The 19,636-nt window shown below is 34.5% G+C and overlaps 3 protein-coding genes and 1 long non-coding RNA gene across 10 annotated transcripts; 1 reads left to right on the top strand and 3 right to left on the bottom strand.

The window, feature by feature from the left end:
- Positions 1–9,723, top strand: LOC107264080. 3 transcript variants are annotated; one of them, XM_025081292.1, is made up of 8 exons: positions 1–136; positions 250–948; positions 1,052–1,274; positions 1,362–1,766; positions 7,555–8,120; positions 8,246–8,477; positions 8,555–8,914; positions 9,021–9,723. In XM_025081292.1, exons 4-8 carry the CDS (start codon positions 1,386–1,388, stop codon positions 9,216–9,218), a joined length of 1,737 nt encoding a protein of 578 aa, XP_024937060.1. In that variant the 5' UTR covers positions 1–136; positions 250–948; positions 1,052–1,274; positions 1,362–1,385; the 3' UTR covers positions 9,219–9,723. The 3 variants fall into 3 exon arrangements, with proteins under 3 accessions (XP_024937060.1, XP_015587440.1, XP_024937059.1); XM_015731954.2 differs by having other exon boundaries at positions 75–948; XM_025081291.1 differs by having other exon boundaries at positions 75–948; positions 1,055–1,274.
- Positions 3,386–7,162, bottom strand: LOC107264082. 2 transcript variants are annotated; one of them, XR_003058617.1, is made up of 6 exons: positions 6,918–7,162; positions 6,537–6,816; positions 6,015–6,156; positions 5,414–5,838; positions 5,231–5,352; positions 3,386–5,109 (listed from the first exon to the last, which is right to left on the bottom strand). It is a non-coding gene; the product is annotated as an uncharacterized LOC107264082 (long non-coding RNA). The 2 variants fall into 2 exon arrangements; XR_003058616.1 differs by having other exon boundaries at positions 6,537–7,162.
- A 122-nt stretch (positions 9,724–9,845) lies between the features above and the next one.
- Positions 9,846–14,850, bottom strand: LOC107263855 (armadillo repeat-containing protein 3). Of its 4 annotated transcripts, none has more exons than XM_025081282.1 (15): positions 14,749–14,850; positions 13,699–13,920; positions 13,358–13,620; positions 12,973–13,297; positions 12,717–12,884; positions 12,450–12,653; positions 12,196–12,358; positions 11,985–12,103; positions 11,755–11,913; positions 11,438–11,676; positions 11,206–11,370; positions 10,993–11,126; positions 10,745–10,922; positions 10,340–10,655; positions 9,846–10,244 (listed from the first exon to the last, which is right to left on the bottom strand). In XM_025081282.1, the coding sequence occupies exons 2-15, from the start codon at positions 13,717–13,719 to the stop codon at positions 9,924–9,926; spliced, it is 2,775 nt and encodes a 924-aa protein (XP_024937050.1). In that variant the 5' UTR covers positions 13,720–13,920; positions 14,749–14,850; the 3' UTR covers positions 9,846–9,923. The 4 variants fall into 4 exon arrangements, with proteins under 4 accessions (XP_024937050.1, XP_024937051.1, XP_024937053.1 ...); XM_025081283.1 differs by having other exon boundaries at positions 13,358–13,636; XM_025081285.1 differs by lacking the exons at positions 13,699–13,920; positions 14,749–14,850 and having other exon boundaries at positions 12,973–13,148; positions 13,255–13,297; positions 13,358–13,450.
- LOC107264078 (gamma-tubulin complex component 3) lies at positions 14,042–19,356 on the bottom strand. Its single transcript, XM_015731948.2, has 11 exons — positions 19,278–19,356; positions 18,811–18,977; positions 18,602–18,734; positions 18,065–18,482; positions 17,487–17,989; positions 17,200–17,392; positions 16,865–17,069; positions 16,568–16,789; positions 16,352–16,483; positions 16,017–16,277; positions 14,042–15,874 (listed from the first exon to the last, which is right to left on the bottom strand). The coding sequence occupies exons 1-11, from the start codon at positions 19,354–19,356 to the stop codon at positions 15,698–15,700; spliced, it is 2,490 nt and encodes an 829-aa protein (XP_015587434.1). The 3' UTR covers positions 14,042–15,697.
- Positions 19,357–19,636: the final 280 nt, after the last annotated feature.

Raw genomic sequence — 19,636 nt, forward strand, 5'->3', positions numbered from 1 at the left:
CGAGTGGTGGCTACGCCATTGGCAATGCTGTAGGCGCCGTTGTGATAAACACGGAGCCACCGAGCTCTTCCTAGCCAGTCTGCCAAAAGCTCTCGAGGGCAGTACGCCGGTTATTACTTAGCCATACGCAATACAAGTATCGTCTTTTAAAACATTATACTCCCTTTACTTTCTATACGACAATTGTACTTTAGTTCCCTGCTGATACCTTCTCTCTTATTTCTGACACATTGCACATCCTTGTCACAGACTCTACGAGTTAACGTATTTACTGTCATCTTGACGGTATTTTAATACCTGCGCCGAAGATGAGGATCACTGAGTGCTCGGTGTCACCGGAGTAGAAACCGTGGGAGCGCGTGAAACATCGCTTTCAAGAGAAAAAGACTTGATAAAGAAGAGGAGGAAGAAGACGAAGGAGAAGAAGAATATAAGGGATACCGAGAGGAAGTGACGGTTTATGAGGAGGACGTAGAACCGAGTGGACGTGTCAGTCCTGATCTTCTTGAAGTCAGAAGGGGAAAAGAAGTTACCCGACAGGTTTTAAAGGGGGTCGTGCTCTTGTAGCTGCCCGCTGGACATTTAACGTCTCGGTTCATCGTAAATCTTTTAGGTTCGCCTACGCGAGACAAGGCGGCCTGCTGTTATTGAGAGAAAAATTCGACAAAGTTTCATGAACCCAGACAAAAGCTTGTTTAGATTTTCACGTAGATCCTAGAAAATTAAATCATTCAGAAGTCTGACGAGTAACAGTCAAACGATCTTTTATTCAATCAATATTGGAAATCTTCGAATCACGTAGTGGCGGGATATCTTCTAGACAGTCATTAACATCTCTTGGACATATACGGAGCTGGATCAAAAATATAAATTATTTACATTAAATACTAACTGGAACATCGCTCACCTTGGCATTAAAGTCTCTCGTATGGATTCCCGCTTATGCAGGTGAATAACAATGCCGCATTACCTCGCCAAAGAAATTCTATTATTCCTCAGGTTGAATTTTTCATTATCCTAATTATTACTATGTCTTATTAATGCTTTTAAGCAGTACGAGTCTATTCGACAAGTATCTCGTTGAAGGGAGGCAGAGAGGAGAAAAAAGTACTACGAGTTTATTGAAACATAAGAAACAAATAATATTAACCTGACGGCAAGACGCAATCAAAGAGGAAGTTACACGTGACAAAAACGAGTTCAAGAATGACCACTGCTCAATGATAGATTTCGACATCGTCATTCAAGGAATTAGGAAATTCTCAAGGAACAAGGTATCTCAAGAGAATTAAATAATTGCCAGAGGGCAAGTAGATTCCCCAGAAGGAAACAGGATTAGATTGGAGTCATTTATTTTAAAGGGAAGAGAGTAATCTTATGCAGACATGACTTCTATGCTGCCTGAAGAAGATGGCAATGCTGCCCGCGTTAAACAAAAGTCTCAAGATCAAAAGATACTTAACGATACTGCAACTAGGGACGAGTCGCGCTCGTTTTTAAGCTTCTCACGTGAAAACTTGAGCATATCCCATTCGGATATTGAGCAAGGTTTTAATAAACCGCGATTCCGACCTCGACGACATACGATATTGGGGGTCACGGCGATTCTTATTGCTCTCGTGTGTCTTGGTCTTGAGATCTGGAAGGTGCGACGTGTACTGGAAAGTGCACGGGACGTGGAGATTCTGAAACGGGACGTTGAAAGTCTGAAGCATCGACTCCTGGAGGAAGATCTTCTCAACGAGTTGAAGGCGTTTGAAGAAGAGGTGAGAGATTTTATAATTTTTTTTTTTTTAAATAATTTTCATCTTTCCACCTGTACACAAAAATGATTGAATATTCTTATAAGGGTATTTAAATCTAGTCTTGTTCTTAGGATAAATTCCACTGATCCAAGCCAATCAATCTCCTTGAGGTTAATAATTGCTTTTTTTTTTTTAATCACGAGAATTCTTACCAAGTATCAATAATCTTGACTTTGTCGAAGAATTGAAAAACCTTCGACGTCAAATTATCTCGTGACTATTACTATGCCATTCTTACAAGACAATTTGTACATGCTTGTCTCACGCGTCTATAATTATGAGATACTCCATTTCTTTTCACTATCGGTCGTACGCAACATTATGTTCAGTCATTTAATCATGCAATAATCGTACGACCAAATAACGCCATGACAAAACGTACAAAACTGACAATAACGTTATCATTATAATTATTGCAATGAAACACGATCATGCCATTAACTTTTGAACCCAGAGATTAATCTGACAAAATTATCTTACGTAATTGTATTTAGAAGCGATTAATCCTAACTCCTCTTATATATATATATGTATATCTTATAAGAAATTAAAGGTTAGTTTTCATAAAATACACTTTAATGCACTTGTGACACTCGTACTTTGAATTGTCATTAACAGTCTCCACCCCAGACTCCTTCAAATCTATATATTTTTATTCCGATAGTACTCTTGCGTAACACAGGCTGTCAAAGGAATGGGATTTTCATTTCTAATATTGCCCTTAATTACGCAACTATATGCACGAACAGAATTAGGTCAATCGATGTCAGTCGTTACATTATTGTTATTGGAGCAATTGTCGGCAGTTCAAATGGTAACTGACGATATTAATGGCCTGGATGCAGTAACCATTTCTCGTGTTGATGACTGAAGTACCTGGCGTTAATTATATATATATATTAGCTACATTACGTCAATATAGGTATACAGCTGATAGGTATCACACTGAGCGCAACCACCTGAAGTTAGCCCGCCCATTTGATCTCCATGGTAGAACCAACGTTGGTACTTTTATCGGGAACCGTGTATTTTATATTTATAGATTTTAATTGTAATTTATTATAAGAAAAATCATGTTTGTTTAGTTCCATTAATATGTGTAGGTGTCGCACTCACTCTGGAAAATTAATCCATCTTTTATATAACAGAGGAATTATAAATTCAAATGAGTCGCGTGGGTTTTAGGAAATCGCGAAGTGACTTCTGCTGCTGGCTTTGTTAGTAACAGTCTCGCATGATTAACGAAATTCTTGACTAAGTTAGATGGCAAAGCGTCACTTTGATTTAAAATTTCTAACCTTTTAATCTCATCTTATCAGTCCGCCGTCTATTGACACTCGGATATAGTAATGAATTTACTTTAGGATTTTACTTATTGATTAATTATGTGTCAATGGTTGAAAGCATATTCGTGTATCTACTGATACCATAATATTGACTGACAAGCATATAATACTGTTACAAAATCAATAGGCTAATTTGACATGTAGTGTTTGTATTTAAATGGGTGATTTTACTTGATACAGTAATAGTTGTTATATCGTATATTTAAAATTATTGTAAATCCGTAGTAGTAAATGTTTCGGGAAAATCATGTATCTTTGTCAGTAACGATTAAAAAAGATAAGCATTTTGCTTTTATGTCTCATGCAAAACACATTATCCGGAAACGTTTATCGCTATGATAAGCATATATTGTGGAACTTGTATGCTCTTGTAATTTACAAGGCACATGTGCCGTGAACATATAAGGGGGTTAAATATCGCAAATTGATTCAAATGGGTCGTACGTTCAATCAAGTAAAACATGAATTGCGATTGAGTTTTTACAGCTGCTAGATCGGCTGACTATATACAAATTTTATTTGAAAGGTCATACATACCTAGAAGTTGCATTTCTATATATGAATTTATTCGAATTATACGAGGAACATGTATCACCCACGCTCACCAAGCTGACTCAAAAGGGCAGAGTCTGGATTCTAATTTGTGTTGGCGCCATTCGGACGGCCATCTTGTCTCGTAGTTTTTGCAAAATGGACAAACGCCGGTAGTAAGAAGAACGATATGTGTTTCACCTTTCGATAACGTTTCCACGAGATCCTGTAATTCCAAAGTTTCCAGAAAAAAATTCTCGACAGGTTAGCAAAAGAATATAACGATTGCGCTTTGCAGCACGAGCAAAATGTCAGAACCAAAAATTGAAGGTTATGTTGCTGTTTGATTAAAGGGACTTTCGAATGCTAAAATTTCTATGATAGGCATAAAATAAGATGAACGCATAAAGTTGCACTTGGTAGAAATTACTTGTTAATTCTTTACAAGGAAGTCGAGACGAAATGAAGTGTCGGATGCTGTTGGGAGAACTACGTGCTAGAAATATTCGTAATTGAAACTATTTTACAACGTTAATAGCGTAACGAGATCAGCTATTTTTTCTAATTGGTCTAATCGTATTTAATCGTGCCTGTAATTGCCTCACCTATGCCCATAACACAATGACTGGATACTTTCACCGAGTTGTATCTTGCGTTAAATGATAAATTAACGAACGACAATCGTCATTAAGTACAATCGAGTGTGACAAGATAATTTTTACATTTAATTCTACACAGTTTTTAAGTTTCTTGGTAAGAGCATTCAAACTTCTTTTTGTTTTTCTTTACAAGATTTATTGACCAATTTAGTTTTTAGTCAATATATCAGTATTGAAAAGAACATTAGAGAGACTTTGACAGTGGTATACATAACGGTTAAAGGGATAAAAGTTAAATAAATGAATCACGCATCCTGTATGTCGTAAAGCGTTATTCATATCGACATTATTATGTCAAGTAGCACAGTGCTGTTATTCGAAAAGGATCTTGCGGTTGCGTTTACTACAACAAATCATGAAGACATCCACGTTTGTGATAAGCCTTAAAGAGCTAAGAAAATGTTTCCTAAACCCAACAATGAATTTATGTAAATACTAGCGTAACAAATAAAAAAAATATTTTTACCAAAAATGAACAGTAAACTGATAAAAAATACTTATGCTGTACATACATCATCTAATGCCATAGTCTTATGAAAGGCTCTGTAAATACATTAGCCCGGAAATAGGGGCGTGAAGTGTCTAAGACACCCCAACTCAATGTTTTTCAAATGGAGAACAAAATCACGCAACCATTCCTGGGTTAATTGATGTATTATGTATGACTTAATCTTCACGTGTCTTCAGACTACCATACAAATTCGGGGATGCTCAAATCGAAGCCTCATTTTTTTCATGAATGTACTTTCGTGCTGTCACCGGTTGGTTCTAAAATAAAATAAAATGATTATTTAACAACTAAGTAACAGCTACTTAATCTCTACTATGTCACTAATTGCATAGCGGATTAGCCTATTGACGTTATCAATGACTCTGACTGTGTACTGACCTTAAGCAAGAAGCCCTTAGGCTATCATATCCTCAGGGATGTATTTCGAAAATGGGACAAGTCATCTACGAGCCAAGTCGATAGGTCGAGGACTTCTGTTGGTTCGTACGAAAAATGAGGATCTGGAATTGTTTACTATTTCAGTGACTGACAATTCATAAAGGAACGTAATGATTCATTTACCATAAAAGAACAGCGATAAAATTCTCTACTGGGGATCCTTGCTAATCTCCAGTAATTGTGTATACGGGTACACACGTGGCTACTTCTCTGTACACCACGTGACTGAGAGTCTTGAAAGGTCGATAAAAGGAGGAATGCCTTGTCGCTCACATAGGAATCCTGTCAAAGAGTTTCATTAAAATACCTGCAGAAGTATTCAGCTTCGAACAAAGTGTTCATGTAAAATTAAGTACCATCCAGTTGAGGTCAATGGCTTGACGTATGGAGTATCATGTATACATTATGTATATACATATATTGGTACACATAATCCAGTAGGGACTCACTTGAGTCCCCCGAGTCGTATTTCCAACGTGGAAAGTCGCCATACGCGAAGTAGCAAGTTTCAATTTACACGGGTACCATAAAATCCAATGGTTCTCAACCTGTGTTTAATAACAATTATTAAATATATTGATAAAACATTTTTTAAATTTCCTTTCATTATTTACGACGATTTACGGATATAAGATAAAGCCTAGCAGTAAATTTATCATACCAACAAGAATTGACAGTAGATTTTAAATTAAAATTAAATGAAAATACATGTTGACATTGTTACCTCTAGTAGACAGGATGATTCAACGGTAAAGATTAATATATGTCATATTTGTTCATTAATGAACGTCCCAATACAGCGGCCAAAGGCAATTCAATGGCGTCGAACGAAAAATATATTTGACTTGTCACATAGGAATATTGAGCTGAAAGAAAAGAAAATATATTCAATTAATGTTTGCTGTGCTGTCTTAATGATCAATAGATTGCATCATTAACAATACTGAAAATAGAAACAGATTAAAAAATTATATTGAAAAATATATAACCATTAAATTATACTGTCACAACCTCATCCATATCCCTTTGGACATGGATGCTGTCCCAGGGGTGTTTCTATATGTCGATAAGTTACAATATATAGCCCCAACATTTAAAAAACTTTAGGTTAGATCCGTCTTCAGGAAGCTATTTTCAGCAAAATATATAAAGAGTACCAAATTTAGATAAAAAATTTATCTCTTGGTACTCCAAGGATTATTATAGCACTCAAATAATTTTCAAATACTAACAAATATGATATCACCTTTCTCTGTATAGTCAATACACGATATAGTTCGACTTTGATGAGTCATCTATTTACGAAACGACTGTGATAAAAAAAATTACAGATCTTTTTTGCTCCCACCCTTCGCCAGCATCCTCGACTATTCAACGTCAAAAATTTTGCCCAACTGATCATCGACAAGGGAAAGTACATAAAACCATCGTCAACTGAGTCTTGTCATCGTGAAGAATCTTTATCCAAAAGTTTTTTCTTTTTTCATTATCCTCCACAACCCTCGATCGATTTATCGTATGAAAATCTATAAATTCCATAATATTATTACACCCTAAAAAGTTCTCATGACACGACCACCTGTTATCACTGTCTCATAATGAAATTGATTATCGCGTGTCTACGCACGTGCTCGTCCAAGGCGTATATTGACTATATGCGCATACATGTTAATACACACGGCAGAGCCCCACCAGGACACTTAACACGTGCCACCTTAAATGCCGCAGGAGGACAAAAACCTGTCTCTTATCACTAGCTAAATTCATCCAACGATAAGGTTAGTCCCCCTCGTAAACAAAGCCGTCGATGGAATTCCTTGAGTGTAGCTGATTCATCGAGTACGCATATATGTATACAGTACATGTAATATAGGTAAATAACGTATACAAATATACTGTACAGTCATTGATTCAGCACCAAAGAAATCTCGAGTTCATACCGATCTGCATATATGGTCGGGATCTGTAAGATTGGCAATCTATATTTAGTATAGCTGGTGCATAAGTAGTAGCCCATGGTGAATTTAGCATAGAACTATACTCACGTGAATGTCTATATACACATATATAATATATACACTATGTAGTATATGTATAACGTATATGCAGTATACCGTGTAGTCTAGTACCTAACCTAACTTCCTATGCCGAGCGTAATTGTTATTTTCGTTCGTGCGTATCCAACGGGATAATATCGTGGTACTGGGTTAGGGATTATTCGCTACCATATAATAATAGAATGAATTTCATTTATATTTTTATAGATAAACGCCGAGGAAGGTAACGAAGAGGATGATGATTCCGGGGAAGCTGATATAGACAATGCTGATTATGATTCAAGTTACGACGATGAATTTCCTGGCTCACATGATTATTCTAGTGACTATCATGCCTCGGGATACAGTACACGTTCGTCAGAGTTTTCTCAGGCTACCAAAGCGGATAAGGATACGGCTGGATCCGACAAGGATTTGAAAGAGATGCTGGAGGCTCTTCATAAAGTCGAAGCGAAGAGGGGACCTGAATTTGAAAAGAATGTTCGTGAGAATAATAAGAATATCGAGCGGGAACGTTTATTGGAAGAAGAAAGGGAGCACAAAAGAAGAAATAATGAGAAGCCCGACGATAGTCATACAAAGCATAAGCGTTCTATACCATCGGAACCGCCTGTTGGATTTTCTAATAGTGGGGTACCTATATATTCTTCTGGATATTTTTCGAGTATTCGAAATTCTTCTCGTGACACGGTTGCTCCAAGACTTATGCTCTATGATACATTGATGCATCATACGACGGAGAAGAGTAGGAATCGAGCTTTGATTCACCATGAGTACGATTTTTTATTAATAATTAGTATATGATCAGATTGATAAACCCTTTCTTTTATGGATACATAGACATATGCAATTGTATTTATTTATCACCTCATTGAGCATCATTTTTATTATGTTGCAGAATGCTTACTGCCTCTAATAGACATCCTCCTAAGAAGTACTATGCTCAAAGAAGACGAGCGACGGCACACGTATCCCCTCCATCGAGACGTGGTAGTAGTAGTCAAAATGAAAATGAAAGAATGACAGATATCAGTGATGGCTCTGATAGAGGGGTTGATAATGGTAGAACATCAAGACGGAGGGATGAGGCACCACAGTCCCTTATGGTTCAGGAACAAAAAGCTTCGAGGGTAGGGATAATATTTTTATTAGTTTAATTCTGATTGGAGATTTTTTTAATTTTTTTTTTATTTGAACATTTCTTTAGGCATTCACCCCAACAGCTGTTAAACCTGCACGACATGGATTGACTAGACGTCATCTTCGAGCACCCAGACCTGTGTATGCTGCTCACTATGGTGCGGATAGTACCCTTTTTTCTAGTGAGGATGAACATACCGGAAACGGAAGGGTTCGACATGGCAGCGGTGTTTTTAAAGCATGGCAATCTAGTAATTGGGTAAATGATCTTGGGATGACAAAACACTTTTCGCTTGGTTCTGATGGATATCTTACTGTTCACGAAGCTGGACTTTATTTGGTCTATGGTCAAATTCATTATCTTGACGAACATGATGAAAATGGTTTTCATATGCTAGTAAATGGAGTACCAGTTTTACAATGTATGGTAAGTTATTTTATATAGGTATTGATTTAAGTACTCTTTGAGGATTGATTATAGAAAGTTTTATAGTATAAGGAATTTTGGTAAAATATCTTTTTTTTTTCAACAGGTATATAGTCCAGGTGTTGGACACAAAAGTCGATCATGTTTCTCGGCACAAGTGACATATTTACAAGCTAATGATCGTTTAGTTATAAAGGAGGTTGGACCAGCACGATATACACTTTTTCAACGTGATAAAAGCTTCTTTGGTCTTGTAAAGCTTGGCGAAATGAGACCACAGCAGAAACAGCAGCAACAACAATAAATAGGGATTAGGATCACTCGCGTGGACCGTGTTGTGTTTATCGATTCTATGAGAAAACCTAAAGGAGACGATGGAGAATTAACGGGTGATTAATCAACAGCTTCGAGCAGTGAATGACAATAATCCGAGAGCTGAATTTTCTGAGACGATCCATCCAAATCCTCACAATTATTTAACATCGGCTTAACATCGAAATAACGTTATTTATACGTAATTCATATATTAACGAGCTTTTAGGCGCCATTTTCCTATTTGTTGCTAAACTGTCAATAATCGTATGCTGACGTACGTATTCAGATCCTTTATTTAACTTCAAATATCTTCTAAGGCAATAGTAAATAATATTAATAGTACTAAATAATTATTCAAGCTAACTATAACTTAACGTACTCAGATCTGAATACGAACTTGAGTTTCTTTTAGCGATCTCAGATGTAACGAAACGAATGTAAATAACATTTTGTATTTTATTATTGTAATAAATTGTCTCTAAGATCAAAGTAAAGATGAGTCAATATCATTTTCTCTATCTTCCGTTATCGATACATGATTCAATCAATATAAAACATATCCTAACAATACATAAATTATAAATAATAATAAATAGTTTTCTAAGAAATATAATTCATTTCAAAACTCAGTGTATACATTATCTCCAAAAAAAAACTATTTTCAATATCAAAAATACATGCATAAAAAGGAAAATCATGCAATAATCTCATCACAATACTTTTTAGCTTGCAAACTCCCAATAGGTAGAAGATCTCCAGGATTATAAATGAGATCAACAATAAAATTTGGTCGAAGTAATTTTGTAGGGAATATAGGCTGTTTATGGCCATTAAATACGCTATTACGATTTCTATTTGTTACTAAATTTCGATTATCATACGGCAAATTTCTTTCTGAATTTATACTCAAAGACATCAATTGTTTACTTGTATTGGTGCGTTTATTTTCACTGTCACTCATTAGAGCATTCACACTGCTTGGCGTTTTTAGATACTGCTTATTTAACAATTCAATCTAAAATTTTTCAAAAATTCAATTATAATATCTCTACCGGTAGTCAGTCAAAGAATTTCGCAAATGTATAAGAAAAAATTCCTATTCTTTTATACCTTTGGGATTGCAATTTCAACCCAAGCCTTGCCATACTGTCCGCGTACCAGAGCGGTGGGTAAACAGATTTTATCTGCCATTACTTTAAATAGCAAAGCTCTTTCAAGAAAGGAACCAACACGCACTTGTCCAAGTGGAATTACGCTGGTCTCGATGTCCAGTTTAATTTCACTGATATGTATGTCGAATTGATGATTACGGCATTGACAATCAGGATCAGGACCAGACATTTGTCGAGCTACGAATTTACCTAATAATCTTGCTCTAGATTCGATAAAACTCATATTTGCAAGTCCTGGCAATGTAGTTGATGACCTAGTAAATGAATATGGATTGATTTAACCACAGTCACATTGATGAATTACATATATGAGTTATATGATAATTAATTATATTGTATTTACGTTTCTGCTATCTCATTCGCTATGAGCTTGCATTTGAATAATTCCAAGTATTCGTAGAGATACGGGTCTGGTTGCAATTTTCCGAATTTCCATTCCATAGCACTATTAATAACTTCTATACTCGCAAAACTTTTTCTAGAAATACTTGTTCTCGTAGACGTTCTTCTGGTTCCAAGAACTGCATATCAGAGAATAATATTCCTTTATATTATCCAACTATATATTGATATATTCTCTATTGACTATACTTTGACTTTTTTCCTTTTCATATTGTAAGTTTAATGTATCTTGATAGTCAGAAGGTGGCTGAGAAAAATTTATTACATAAATAGGATCCAACGGACATATCTTTAGACGAAATAGGTCGTCTAATATAGGAAACCTGACAATGTAAACAAAATCCACGTGAAAAAAAGTTCCCCATGATTTTTCCACATTCAATAAAGTCTGTGCAATCTTACGGACAAAATGTGCGACGCATAACATAAAAACCATCTTGCGTTACGTCGTGCAGAGATAATCGTCCCGTAAATGCAAATTTGGCTGGTAAATATGCAGCTAGAAGAGTTTCCTTGCAAGTTTTCCAAGAGGATATGATATTAAAATCTGTTTGTTCATTCGTCATACTGTTTCAATAAAGTTTATATTATATTATGTAACAAATAACATTTTAAAATATGTATATCTACTCACTATGTAAAACATCCAGCTTTTATGAGTAAAGCAGCGAGAGACGAATCCGCAGATAATTCCTGTATAAGCTGAACTGCAGCGTTTTTGACGGGTAGAGATTCCGAAGATTTAAGTAAATTATAGAGTCTGACTGGTCCATTAACGCGAATAAATAAATCTCTTCCATGTTTATCGATACAAATTTTCCCAATGGCTTGACAGGAACTTATTGGAAGTTCATCACTCTGATGATATTTTGACTGTGAAATATTTTGAAAGTGGCTATATTGTTTTAGGTAATCGTATCTTTTTTTTTTATATTAAGTATACAAACTTACTTCAAAAGAGGAACACATCGCGTCAACAAGATCAGCATTTAATAAAGTACTATTAAATTCAGCATACTCTACTACAGTGGATAAAGCTTCAATCGCTATTATTTGAGTCTCTGCAGATATTTTTCCTATTGGTTGTTTGAGTAGCCACAATAAGAGAGTCTGGAAAATGCATTTATTTGAAAATATAATTTGCTAAAATTATAATATTGCAATTGTTAAATATTGCTTACCTGGCCTTTTACATCAAGAAAGTTTTTACAGTTCTTTCGATCAGCTTTAAGTAATTCTTTTAATGCAAAACTTGCTGCTTGCCTTATGAACCATTTTAGATTTTCATTTTTCAAAATATCTATGATAATAATAGGCTCACTCTCCATGGGACAGTTTAAATAATATATCCAAATATTATGTATAAGAGTGATAATTATAGAAAAACCTCACCTAATAATTTTTTTATAGGATTTTTTAAAGCTAATTCCTGAGCAGCTGATTTATCCAAAGTCATTTTCGCAATGCCATAGCAAGAAACTTCATAAAAATCAAATGTCACAGCTTCAGCTACAGTTTCAAGCAAATAGTCGATAATCCCATAATTATATAGAGCCTTTAAGAACAATTACGTAATAGTACAGTTTCTTTTCAAAGGTATGACTGATTAAGAATCCATTCACGAAAAGAATATTAGATCAAAGAACCTTCCTGCCAGTAGAAGAATTTGCAAGACGAACAATAATACTAAAAGCTTCATGACGGAGTTTAGAATTCATAGCATTCTCCATGTATTTAAACAATCTCAAAATTCCACCAATGTTATTTAAAAGCTCCACCGTTTTTATATTATCACTTGCGAGTGCAAGGACATTCAATGTTTTACTATGCACATCAATCCATTCGTCATTCTATAATAAAATAGCAGTACCATATATTAATAATAAATTTTAATATAACGATTTAAGTCTTACGTCAAGTATGTTCAGCAATGCTTGCAAACCTCCTGTACTTTGAAAATTTTCTTGAAGCTGATCATCTTTATTCCTTGAAACTAGATTTTCGAGAACATCCAAAGCAATTTTTTGAATAACTGGATATGGTTCCGCAAGAAGTTTATATATCAAAGGAAAACTAAAAGTCTGTATTGCAAAAGAATTAGCATTAGCTTGACATTTTTTATTACTTGGATTCAAAGATGAAATAGTTGCAATATAGGATAAAAAGGACCTTTGTTCCAAGAATATTTGCAAATCCTACAGGATCTTCAAGTAAGTTGTATATGATTTCAATACTGTTCTTTTTAACATCAGGATCAGATGACTGGATCCTTTCAAAAAGAAAATCCATTCGAGGACACTGATTTAGTATTTGTGCTACCCCATACATATCCTTCGAAAGGTGAGCTAGTATCAAGGATGAAAATTCTTGTGCAAAAACGTCAGTATCATTTTGCAAAACTTTTGTAAAGTGTGGTACATAATCTTCGCATTCAAGTAAAACATTTCTTACCAATGGAATGGCAGCCATTTCTGCCAATAATTTACTTGCAAATCTGTCTTGTACAAATATGAAGATTAAAAGAAGACAATTATTTTGACATTAATAAACAGACCGTCGTGTAAATGTGTCCTCATGATTCATTAAAGGTACAATCTTTTCTAGTATCCCACATTCGAATAAAATTTCTAAATTTTCCTGAGCTTTTGATGCAAATTTTGATAATGCTGCAACTGCAGCAATTAGCACAGAATTTTCTTGGCATTGTAAAAGAAGTACAGCTGTTCCAGGATTCTTTACGTCTATGCTGAGTAAATCAAGTTTACTTTTTAACTGAACTGTACGATCCTGACGTTCTTTTCCGGTTGATAAGCATTTCTATTATTTTGTAAAACTGATATTAAATGAAAGAACATCTTTGTCAACATAAAAAGTTAAACCATTAAAATATCTCACGCCAGGATCCTTTTGAATCATTTTCTCCGATATTAGTTACTGAAGTATTAATAGATAAATATCCTGTTGAAATTACTAATTGAATCCTTTCCTCCTCTTCCAAAAAAATTGTCCATGTTACATTACATTTTTTCGAATTGCGATTGTAAGATTGTTTCTTTATTCGGAATGTGATTGGCTATCGGCAGTATTGCCAGATGATGGGATTTTTCCCACATCCTACTATCGATAGCATATAGATATAGATAATAATATATTTTAAATTCACAATGATATTAATATATGTGTAGAAGATTTTATTATATATATTCAATAGCACTAAACAGCAATAAAAATAATTAGATCACATAAAGTTCTTTTATTCCGTATTCCAAGATAAATATTGAGGGACATCAAGCGCCTATAACAGTGCTACTCCAAAACTGATAATTACAGAATCAATCAACTCCATTTGAAATAATATCAATAAATGGAAGATAAATAAAAGGTGTAATAGGGTATCGACAGAAGAACAATAATACTACAATGGCACAAGCAGTATTGATAGGGAGTACAGGTACCATCATTATTATATAATAGTCTACCAAGCAGGTACTAATGCATTATGAAAATATGTTATGGTGCTTTATAGTTGATTGCTATGAGAAATTTGGCATGGCAACTCAGCTAACTCATATTGAGTAATGCTGTAAATATATGCCTTGCGTACATATATGAGTATTTTTTTTCTACAAAATGGGCACGTAGTGTTTAGTCTAATCACTTGTTATTCAATAACTGTGTACGTTAACAGTATTCCTGGCATCAACGATACAATCGAATCTTTTTTTAATAAAAAATAGTCCAATAATCCCTTGCAAGAAATAAGCTTGCCTTTTTGAGAGAATATGTTTCAATATAATTTTGCATAAGAGATTCCAAATTGAAATTTCAATCGTTTTTGTACTGTGTAACACGCAGTATAATGGTACTACATAACTGTGTAAAGATCATATGTATATGTACGACGTTCTACAATTATTATTCGTATATATTCATCGTATATTGTACCTTAACCAAGACAGCAAAATGGTATTCTGCTTTTTCGATTTCTTCTTGTTTGTGGATTCAATTCACAATTCATATCATTTGCATCCACTCCCAAGATTGTATTGTTGGAAGCGGAATTTTCTGAAGAAGCATCTATTTCAATGCTATTAATATTTTTTATGAGACTCTCCGTTAGTTCTCCTTTGGACTTTTTTCTTCTAGTTTTTTTTGATTTTATCGTAGCACTATGTTCATTGATGGAATTAAGATTTTCATGTGAAATTTCAAAGTGTTCCGGTGTAAAATAATTTTCTTGTATCTCCAGTACGGAATTGAATTCTACACTCTCAAAATTCTCGATGCTTACGATGAACGCATCATCTAGAATTTTGAGAACGTCGTCGGTAGGATTTTTTAAAAAATCACTATGCTCTGATATATCAAATTCATTCGCTAGGATGATTTCAGACATATTTATGTCATCGAGCGATGGAAAAACTAGTGGAATAGAAGAGCTGGCAGGAGGATAAAGAGAAAAATCAGTAATCTCATTAAAATCGACATTTGGCGTCAGAGGTGTTGTAGGCGTCTCGACACCGTCGACGTTATTCGTTTTAAATTCCACTTGCGCGCACGACAAAATTTCATTCTCTAGAAAAATTCGAAACTTCAGTTTGCTCAGTTCGACATTCTTCAAATTTGTTCTCTGTGTTTTCTTTTTTAACGCAATACAATCCTGTATATTTAATTTTAATTTTGGCAATTTTTCATGCCGATAGAAGTGACTCGCTGCGTCGCACTCATTATGCAACTGACGATATGGCGAGAGAGTTTCATGAACCTCAAAACGCACATTTTTATCCCTATTTTTTAAAGCAATTCGTGATCTCTTGGGGGACGAGTATTTTTTATCCCAAGTATCATCACTTGGACTATTCAGACATTTTAATGAATCTTTCATCGGCGACTGTCACTTGCATGATAATAAACTTTGCTCGTTCTGCCGACGGTGTTGATAAGTGAGAGGTGCTACCAAACGACTGTCTTTGCTCTTGTAATATTCATTAAAGTCCAGTCGAACACTTAATAATTGCAGCGACACGTCTTCTGCGGATGCTAACATCAGTAGGAATTTTTTCACTCGATCCTGAAACATGAAATCATTTTATTACCGATCATTACATAAGTCATAACTGACTATCGATTTAATTTATCAATTTTATGTACTAATATTAATAACTTAGTTTCTATAAAACTTACTATAGACGAGATGAATGAGATTAACTCACCTGATAAGTTCTGGATAATAATCTTAATTGGATGGAGAGAGTATTTAAATATTTCATGAAGGCACTTTTCCGCTCGGAGTTTTCAATATCTCCTGCTTTGGTTTTGCCCCATTTTTTAGTTTTTTCACTTGTCACACCAATGAACTCTTCTTCGTTCAATCTAGCTTCGTATTCCTGAGTTGCTCGAGCAAGAAAATTTTCCTCGAGATTTTGGAGATCAAGTATTGGTCCATATACAGAACGTAAATGGTCCATCAGTTCCTAAAGAAAGGATGCTTATGATCGCATGGTATTTAGAAATATATTATATTTGAATAATATATACGAAGACTTACCTGTGATTGTTCATCGAGCAATGTTCCTCGCCTTACTGATTCAACAAAATTATTGTGCGCCAATATAATATCATCTAGGGAATCAGCTTGTCCCAATTGTTTTGCGAATATATCCCAAGAACACTCAATCACCTATGATTAAAAATTATTCTTTGAATCTTCTAGTAACAAGAATCTAAATTCTATATAATTGCAAATCAAGTATAGTAAGTCTACCTCGAATAAAAAGTAGTATTGCATCTGATGCACAAGATGAACCATACTGCTTGTGATGAGATGAATATGATTTTGAATTGGCAAAACTTCTCGCATTTTCCGAAACATTTTTGCTGATGTCGTTTGCTGTTTCCAAATTGCAGATAAAATCGTTTCCATGCGTTTCGCGCGCCAGAGAGAAAAGAACACAGTTTGGTACGTCTGTCTATTAGGTTCAAGAATCTAAAATAATGAACAAAAAGAGTTGATATTATTTTATGAGAGTATAATAATAAATTCTATAAATATCTTATTTACCGTTCCTATGGGTCCGTCAACGTTGTAATCTAAAATAAATACGTCCCACCCGGTTTCACTTTCGGACGGTGCTAGTAATCTGACATCCAAACGTCTTTGTACATCTAAATCATCGAATTTTGAACTTGTTGCTCTAATTGCTGTTTCGAGTATCGAGGATATATTATGCGGATACAAAGAATTTGCTGGTTTTGCTAATTCAGGTCTGGAATGGAGTAGAAAACATTCTGATAATAAGAAATACTGTAAATCTTTATAAAACTAATTCGTATAAAAAATTAATGAGATTTTAACAATGCAAAAAATTTTCATGAAAATATATCGTCAATACATACTCCAGCAAATGCATGAGATGCTGTATAAAGTGTCCTTGACCAAGTAACAAATATCCTTTTATCCCTTGCAAATGGTCCATAAGTTGATACTGTTTCGTAAGTATTTCAACAACTCTGATTGAAGTTTCTTTGTAAGCTGCATCCATCATGGTTTGTAGATGCCCATCTGGGTCCATATCGAAGAAAGCTTCAACTGTAAACAGAAAAAAGTAAATTACTTTTGTCTGCAAAATAATGGTCTGATTATCAAAATGTAGATTCCTTAATTATTTATGTAAAAGAATCACCATTAGAATCCTGAGAATTGTTCTTGAATATTCCTGTATCTCGACCTTGAAGTGGTGCAAAGTCTTTACAAACTTCCCTTAGAAAATTTATACTCTTCCCAGTTCCCAAGATTTTTTTAGCTTGGCATTTACTAATAAAAGATGGAACCATGGAATCTCTCACTTGATACTTTTCGTGCCACATTCTATCATCCGCAACATCAGCACAAGCTTCTATGAAAAATTCTTTGTACGGATCATCCAATTCACCATCTGTTATCCATCTCATTAACATGTTATAAAGAGGATCGCAAACGCTTTGCAAAATTCTTTTCACAAGCCTCTTTACTACTGCATCACCATGATGACTGAATGCATAGACAGCTGAAGCTAATGCACCACCCTTTTGCCCACGACAAGCTCTTACAATACTTGCCATCCATTTCAAAGTTTCCAGAGGGTCGTAAGCCCAGAGATGCAGATGAGAAAGTGTTACCCCATCCAAACCCAATGGACCTTGCGCTCTATTAAATGAGAAAAATTGTTTATATTTTTTGATTTTCTGAAATGAATTACTAACGAATTACTAAATCTCGTACCTATTGACTTCTTCCTGCATGATAGCAATAAACCTGTAGTACTCAGATAACTCCTGGTGCAAAGCAGCTACAAAGCTATCAGCTACTATACCTGCACCTGCCACAGACATTCTATCTAGGCCTTTACGCACTACATTATGCAAGTATCCCAATTCACTTAATCGTAATACAGCTTGTCTATGAGATCTGTTGACATTTACTGTGGAATCGATTTGAAATCCGTAATTGGAGTCTAATTTAAGAATTTTTCCTTCAATGCCTTGGAAGGAATATATCAGATCTCGAACGAGAACATCTTCAGAGACACAGTCCTCATTGAAAATTCTGCTTGGATTAGCGGGAAATCTGCGTATGCTTGATCCGGTAGAACTTGCTGGGACTATTTGAGCATGAGCACATGATGTCTGGGATGATTGACCTGATTATAAAAATAAGATGAAATGTTGAACATTTGATTGTGTGTTGCATATACATTTCTATGTAAGGCTCTCTTCTCTTGAATCTTTTATATAAGAATTAAACAAAATTGTTATTCACCACTTGATGAAGCCATCGGTGAATGTAATCCTAACCGTGTATCTGGAAATGTGAAATATTTCTCCTTGACTTGTTCCGCTGATTGTCCCATGTTGAGGAGAAATATCAAGATACCTAATCTATTTTTTAATGGCTGTAAAAGAAATTGTTATAAGAATGAATACATAATAATACTTCTATGTATTTTTAATAAATGTTAAAGTTGTTACCTTATCTTTAAGATCATTATGCAACCTGTCAAACTGTATAGCATCATGTGCTGACAATTTGCTCTTTATATGACTTGCCACAGATAACTCATCTTCCCGAAATGTTTCTATTCCTTGGGTTGATGACAAGAGACCCAGTGCAAATCGCATAAATCTTCTAAGAACATCTATGTCATAAACAATATTTTTTTATTGAAAAAAAGAAAAACGTTATTACACTCCATAATATAAATTATATAAATAAAAGTAAACTATATTAAATATTAATTATATATACAATGAAGTTACTATGTTAACTTTATGTCGATAAATAAATATTGACATAGGTTGTGACAGGAGTGGCATAAGTATGTAATAGCTAGAATATATTGTAATCATTCAGCTATGTAAACAATTAGGTATAATTAGACTAAGAATCATAGTATATCATTCTTCAGAAGATGAAGTAGGCTGAAATAAAATCTAACCTGGTTTCTGTTCTCCACAAATGGAGATAACCATTTTCTGCAGAAGATCGCTCACAGTCTCAGATTCTAATTCAGTCATCGTAATACCTTAAGGCGCACAAACCCTAATTGTAAATTAACAAGTCTTATTTTAATTATTCCCTCATTTACGCATTTCAAAACTAACTGACACTTGTTCACTGTTTACAAGCACGAAGTATGTAGGAAATTGAAATCTGACGTTGCAGTAGTGATAAATTTTATGCATAACTATGTACTGGAGCAGTGTCATGAATTGCAATTTTTTAATATATATATTGTATTTGTACAATAATTAAATAACTAACCAATTTCAATTTTAAAAAAATAAGAGATTTATT

The sequence above is a fragment of the Cephus cinctus genome, unplaced genomic scaffold (assembly GCF_000341935.2).
Source record: "Cephus cinctus unplaced genomic scaffold, Ccin1 Ccin1_scaffold0168, whole genome shotgun sequence".
NCBI lineage: Eukaryota > Metazoa > Arthropoda > Insecta > Hymenoptera > Cephidae > Cephus > Cephus cinctus.